General features: G+C 51.3%; 1 protein-coding gene across 9 annotated transcripts in view; it reads right to left on the minus strand.

Annotated features, from left to right (window-relative positions):
* Window positions 1-718: 718 nt before the first annotated feature.
* Window positions 719-6,184, minus strand: part of chd4b (chromodomain helicase DNA binding protein 4b) — a 23,577-nt gene continuing 18,111 nt past the window's right edge. For 4 of the 9 annotated variants that reach the window (XM_064308988.1, XM_064308998.1, XM_064308974.1 and 1 more), the window contains exons 32-42: window positions 6,152-6,184; window positions 5,936-5,995; window positions 5,708-5,811; window positions 5,329-5,584; window positions 5,123-5,185; window positions 4,662-4,820; window positions 3,707-3,815; window positions 3,084-3,216; window positions 2,790-2,985; window positions 2,537-2,700; window positions 719-1,035 (exon numbers count right to left, since the gene is read on the minus strand). The exon at window positions 6,152-6,184 is cut by the window's right edge and continues 130 nt beyond it. In XM_064308988.1, the coding sequence (XP_064165058.1) occupies window positions 1,021-1,035; window positions 2,537-2,700; window positions 2,790-2,985; window positions 3,084-3,216; window positions 3,707-3,815; window positions 4,662-4,820; window positions 5,123-5,185; window positions 5,329-5,584; window positions 5,708-5,811; window positions 5,936-5,995; window positions 6,152-6,184 (1,292 nt within the window). In that variant the 3' untranslated portion in view covers window positions 719-1,020. The remainder of the gene's footprint in view (window positions 1,036-2,536; window positions 2,701-2,789; window positions 2,986-3,083; window positions 3,217-3,706; window positions 3,816-4,661; window positions 4,821-5,122; window positions 5,186-5,328; window positions 5,585-5,707; window positions 5,812-5,935; window positions 5,996-6,151) is intronic. The other 5 variants (XM_064309029.1, XM_064309024.1, XM_064309007.1 and 2 more) reach the window with 3 other exon arrangements.

Below are 6,184 nucleotides of genomic sequence, written 5' to 3' on the forward strand. Positions count from 1 at the left end.
CACCTTTGAATATTCACACTCCTCCCATTACCCATCTCGTATACTCGTTTTATTACTCAAAAGAAAAAAACTGACCACACGGTGTATGAAGTGTGAGGTGTTCACAGTAAATGTAATTTTGACTAGGGGGGGGGGGGCTGCGTTACCCCAGGCTAAAAGTACCGCGATTTAAAGAATGACTTTCACACTCCAACACTGGACCTGATACAGGTTCAAGTGGGTAGACCTTGACCACACTAAGTGTCAGATACATGCAACAAAGAAACTGGTATGGGAATTGGGGAGCAGTAACTGAACGTTATGCTTTACCAGGGCCCTGCAGAGACATTTTGGCAGGTCCTGGAAGTGAGAAACAGGCAATCCAACCTAGAAAAAAAACTTACACCCAGCTACTGTACTATACCAAAATGAATTAATAAATATTAATGGCAGTAAAAATAATGTTTTTAAAAATCACATCAATGGGGGGCATTTAAGGTAAAAGGACAAAGGTGCTCTGAGCCCCTTCCTCCACCTCCCAACCCCACGTGCCTGGGCCTTATTTTCCCCATATTCACAGCAAGGATGTTGAAAACAGGTGGACTGCCTACCCCAAAAGGGAGACACTAAACGCTTTTCACTGTCGCCTCAAATGTTGCAGACACAATCTCATACATACATACCCCTCACTTCAGTCAAACATTCACACCATCGATGACAAGACCAGGTGAGCCTCAAACATTGTTAACATTTTATTTCAGGTCCCAAAAAAAGAAATGACAATAATAACAATAATAATATAATAATATTGTAACAATAATTATATTAGAGGTAAAGAAACAAACATCAAAAAGAAAACAATTGCTATCCACTGCCTCCAGGGATCAGCCTATAGAATTGCTGCATGTCCTTAGTAAGGGAAAAGGGGCATGGCTTCAAGAAGCTTGGGTGTGATGTCATCATCCAAGAGCCAATCAGGAATGTTGAGATTGAAGGGGTAGGGGGAGGGTGGGGAAGGGGGTGGGGGCAGCCTGAGACAGGCTACTGTTGAGTCACCTTCGAGTGAAAGGATAGAGCATTTGTAAAACACCTGCCATTTTCTATTTGGATGTACAGTGCTCATGGTGCAACAGCAAGAAACACTCTACAGTAAGAACTGTAGTCCATCAACAGTATCATTAACACGACTTGCTGCAGGTACATCAGCAAGTCACCTGCTGTGTCTGTGTGCGGTAGACTGTGCCAGATGTGTCTATACATACTAGCTGGTGCCAGCCAGGTGTGTCTGTGTGTACGAGCCTGTGCTAGCCAAGTGTGTCTGCATGTACTAGCTTATGCTGTCCAGGTGTGTCTGTATGTACTTGCTTATGTAGCCTGTGCTAAACAGGTGTGTCTATGTACTAGCCTGTGCTAACCAGGTGTGTCTGTGTCTACTAGCCTGTGCTCACCAGGTGTGTCTGTCTGCTAGCCTGTGCTAACCATGCGTGTCTGTGACCACTAACCTGTGCTAACCATGCGTGTCTGTGACCACTAACCTGTGCTAACCAGGTGTGTCTGTGTGTACTAGCCTGTGCTAACCAGGAATGTCTGTTTGTACTAGCCTGTGCTAACCAGGTATGTCTGTGTGTACTAGCCTGTGCTAACCAGGTGTGTCTGTGTCTACTAACCTGTGCTAACCAGGTGTGTCTGTATGTACTAGCCTGTGCTAACCAGGTGTGTCTGTATGTACTAGCCTGTGCTAACTAGGTGTGTCTGTATGTACTAGCCTGTGCTAACCAGGCGTGTTTGTGTGTACTAGCCTGTGCTAACCATGCGTGTCTGTGACCACTAACCTGTGCTAACCATGCGTGTCTGTGACCACTAACCTGTGCTAACCAGGTGTGTCTGTGTGTACTAGCCTGTGCTAACCAGGTGTGTCTGTGTCTACTAGCCTGTGCTAACAATGTGTGTCAGTGTGTACTAGCCTGTGCTAACCAGGAATGTCTGTTTGTACTAGCCTGTGCTAACCAGGTATGTCTGTTTGTACTAGCCTGTGCTAACCAGGTGTGTCTGTTTGTACTAGCTTGCGCTAACCAGGTGTGTCTGTTTGTACTAGCACTGTGCTAACCAGGTGTGTCTGTGTGTACTAGCCTGTGCTAACCAGGTGTGTCTGTGTCTACTAACCTGTGCTAACCAGGTGTGTCTGTATGTACTAGCCTGTGCTAACCAGGCGTGTTTGTGTGTACTAGCCTGTGCTAACCAGGTGTGTCTGTGTGTACTAGCCTGTGCTAACCAGGAATGTCTGTTTGTACTAGCCTGTGCTAACCAGGTATGTCTGTTTGTACTAGCCTGCGCTAACCAGGTGTGTCTGTTTGTACTAGCTTGCGCTAACCAGGTGTGTCTGTGTCTACTAACCTGTGCTAACCAGGTGTGTCTGTATGTACTAGCCTATGCTAGCCAGGTGTCTCTGCTTTTACTAGCCTGTGCTAACCAGGTGTATTCTGTGCGTACTAGCCTGTGCTAGCCAGGTGTGCCTGTGTGCATAAGCTCATGCTGGCCAGGTGCCTTAGTGAGGTACCTGCTGTGTCTGTGTGTCCGAGCCTCTGCTGGCCAGGCGGCTCAGGATGTTCCTCTCTGACATCTGCAGCCGCACCGCGACAGGCGGTATCCGCGCGATGGTCGCCGGGAGACGAGTGACGTCAGCCTTCATGTCGCTGAGCAGCTCCTCCAGCTGTTTGAGCACTGGGAGGGGCAAGGGCAGAGACGTGAGCCGGAGACCAGCGAGTGGGGCGTGGCCGAGCGGGGCGGAGTGAGGCGGTGGCAGGGGATACCTTTGTGCAGGACGGCGTTGGCGGGCTTGTTCCCGGACATGGACTCCTTGCTGAGGTGCTGGTGGGACTCGGCCAGGCACTCCACCTCGCTGAAGCGCGTGTTGAGCGCCATGGAGGGGTGGGAGGGGTCCTCGGACATGTTGAGGTACGCCGCTCGCCTCAGCTGCTCCTCGATCACCAGGGCCTGCTCCAGCAGCTGTGTGACAGACAGACAGCTGTGTGGTTACGTGCGCGTCCAGTCGGCCCCCAACCCCCCCACCGCGTGTGAGGGCAACGCAGAGAACGTCACCGTACCTTGAACCTCCTGGCGAGGAACTTGTTCTTGATCTCCAGGAAGTTGCCCCTGCTCATCTCCCCTTTGAAAGGTTCGTTCAGGATGGCGTATTTCACGTCGTTCTGGATGTCCTGCCAGCGTGCGTAGCCGTGCCTCGGAGTCGCCGTGGTCAAGGAACAATAAATACACCCCCAGTGACGTCATCTTACCTTGCACCTCATCCAATTAAACTAACCCGCCTCTCCCTCTATTTCCCATCTCTATGATGGCCTTCATTGGCTTGTAGCTTTGCTGTCTCTAGTGGTGGTTCTATAACAGTTTCAAAGGATACAAAAAAACTTCTACAAGTAATTCTGGCTAAAAGCATCTGCTGAATGCCCAAATTGTAAATTGTAATTTTTCTAATTTTCCATTATTCTCTGTTAAGTCGACAAAAAAAAGTTCAGTGACATCACCTGGGAATACAAAGGGGTCTGAGATATCAACACACCTGACTAGCGCTAACCTACTGAGTTTGTGAATATTTAGACGCAGTCTGTAAGTTTCAGGCCAGTACAAAGGCCGGCTGCAGAGCAACAGACCGACGGACAGACCGCCTTGCGTTGCCGGGAAGAGGCGGAGCTCCGTCAGGGTGAAAGGATACTGGATGATGCCGGCCAGCAGCCAGTAGTCGTGGCGACGGTGCCAGATCTCAAAGGTCTTTTTGGTGACGGTTGCGGCCCTCTCCTCGTTCTGCCACAGGGAGTGCAGCTCTGAGAAGCACACAGCGGAAGAGTGAACAGAGCGCCTCCAAAATTGAGGCCAACCACACCCCACACCCCAGCTACTGCTAAATGGAGCCCAACCACACCCCACCCCGGCTACTGCAAAATGGAGGCCAACCACGCCTCACCAGCTACAGCAAAATGGAGCCCAACCACACCCCACCCCAGCTACTGCAAAATGGAGGCCAACCACACCCCACCCCAGCTACAGCAAAATGGAGGCCAACCACACCCCACCCCAGCTACTGCAGTATCAAAATACTCTGCTAGCTACTGTTCCACCTGCACAACATTGAGACCTCAAAGGAACTCGTGCAGCACTGAACTGGACACTTCCCTGAACCAGTGTTTCTCTGTGTATGAAAAGCACATTTAAATAAATGATTATTGCATGTATAATAGTTATTCAACCTAATGCCATCTCTCTTGAGGAAATAAAGGTTATTTTTTTAAAGCTATTAAGCAAGTCGTAAGATGTTTGTCAGAACTCGATTGCTGCCAACCACGTCGTTAAATGAATAGAATTGACGACGGTGATAAATAATTTTCTTCGGGGGGTGGGAGTGTAGGAAGGTGTTGAGCTGAGACTTTGTCTTCTGCTGTGAAGGTGTGAAAATCATGCTTCTTTCGCACTGGTTAACTGCAATCAGTTCACTGCTGCCAAGACGCATCGCGCGGCTCCAATACTGAACAACGGAGCAGAGGCAGTGTTCAGAACAGCACAGTTCTGCTGAGGTTTGAGGGGCGAAAGCCTGTTAAATCAGCTAAACTGGCGGAAGAGCGGCCTCACCAGCCCCTGAACACATACTGAACACGCCTGAAAAGGCGCCTCACCCGTGAAGCCTCCGTCCGCGATGTTGAACATGAACCTCTGCTTGACGGCCTTCTTCTTCTCCTCGCTCGCCCCCACAGCCGATCCCTCTTTGGCATTCTCTCCGTTCTGCAGTTTGGCAGCCTCCTCCGTCTTCCCCCCATCTTTCTCCTCCTTCGGATCTGGAGTGAGGGAAAGCGCACAGTCTTCACAAGGACGGTTTTTTTTTAACTTTATTTGTGCATTAATCATCTTAAAATGTTATACTGAAACAAATCAACAAGTTTTTTGACTGAAAACCCCTGTCATGAGAATGTCATCCAGCAGGATTCCAGCCAGGGAATATGAGGGAAAGTTCCATAAACGAGCAGAAAATCGGACACAGCAAAACTCAGGTGTGTTCGTAACCCGGAAATTTCCACATTCAATTTCCAGAACCGTCAAGGATTTCAAGGACCCATGAGAACCCTGCGGATAGAAATACCTTTCTTTTCCTCTGCAGGAGGGCTCGTGTCCATCTTCTCCACTTTCTCCTCCTTTTCTTCTGCTTAACGCCCAATGGAAGGGAGAGAACGAAAGAGAGAAAGAGCGGGAGAGACAGACGACACATAATCAGTTTCTTTTAGCTCGGCTACGTAATGGATGTGCATGCCCACTCCTCCCGGCTCTCGTCCAGAACATGAATCTCACCTTTGGCCTCGGAGTCATCCGGTTTAGCTTTGACCTCTGACCCTTCAGACTTGGACTCCGTGGGAGAGCTCCTCCCCTCCGCCACCGGCGCCTCTGCCGGTTTGCCCTCGCTCTCTCCTTCTTTGTCCTTCTCCTTCTCCTTCTCCGCCTCAGCGCTCCCTCCTTCCTTCTCTGGCCCTGGCGGTGTGGCGCTCGCCTCGTTGGGCTTCTTCTCGGGGGAGGCCGGCTTCTCCGGGTCATCCGGGATCTCAATGACCTGGGAAGGACAAAGGCCGGGGGGTCACCGGGAGAGGCGGCCCACACAGGCCAGACTGGACGCAGCACAAACCACCCACACCAGGACAGGGGCGGTCATCGCTGAGGGTGGGGGAGGCTTTACCTCCGATTCGTCTGTCTTGCTGGGCTCCTTGCCCTCCTTTTCGCCCTCTCCCTCGTTCTTCTCCTCCTTCTCCTTTGCGGGGTCGTCTGCCTTGGTGGGGTCTTCTGCAGCGTGAACGGGGGGAAGGAGAAGGCGCATTAGGAGCCCGTTCCCGTGAACTGGCAGACCAACCGCAGAGCGGCACAGCAAAGCCGGCAGCCAATCGGCAGGGAGCACAGCGCTCGTTACCTTGGGCAGGGGTGTTGGGCTGCGTGTCTGCAGGTGTGCCGGTGGACGGAGTTTTAGAGGCTGTTTTTAGGAGCAGACAGATGGATGGATGGCGTTAGAGGTGTGTGAGCTGTACGGCTGCAGGTTTATGAAGGCGGGGCGGGGCCGGGCAGTGCCGGTGCACATGCTAGCAGACACGGAGGCCGTTCAATGGCTGGTGGCTGGGTGAGGGGTTACCTGGAGCCGGGGTGTTGGGCTGGGTGTCAGCGG

This window comes from Anguilla rostrata, chromosome 1 (genome assembly GCF_018555375.3).
Source record: "Anguilla rostrata isolate EN2019 chromosome 1, ASM1855537v3, whole genome shotgun sequence".
Taxonomy (NCBI): domain Eukaryota; kingdom Metazoa; phylum Chordata; class Actinopteri; order Anguilliformes; family Anguillidae; genus Anguilla; species Anguilla rostrata.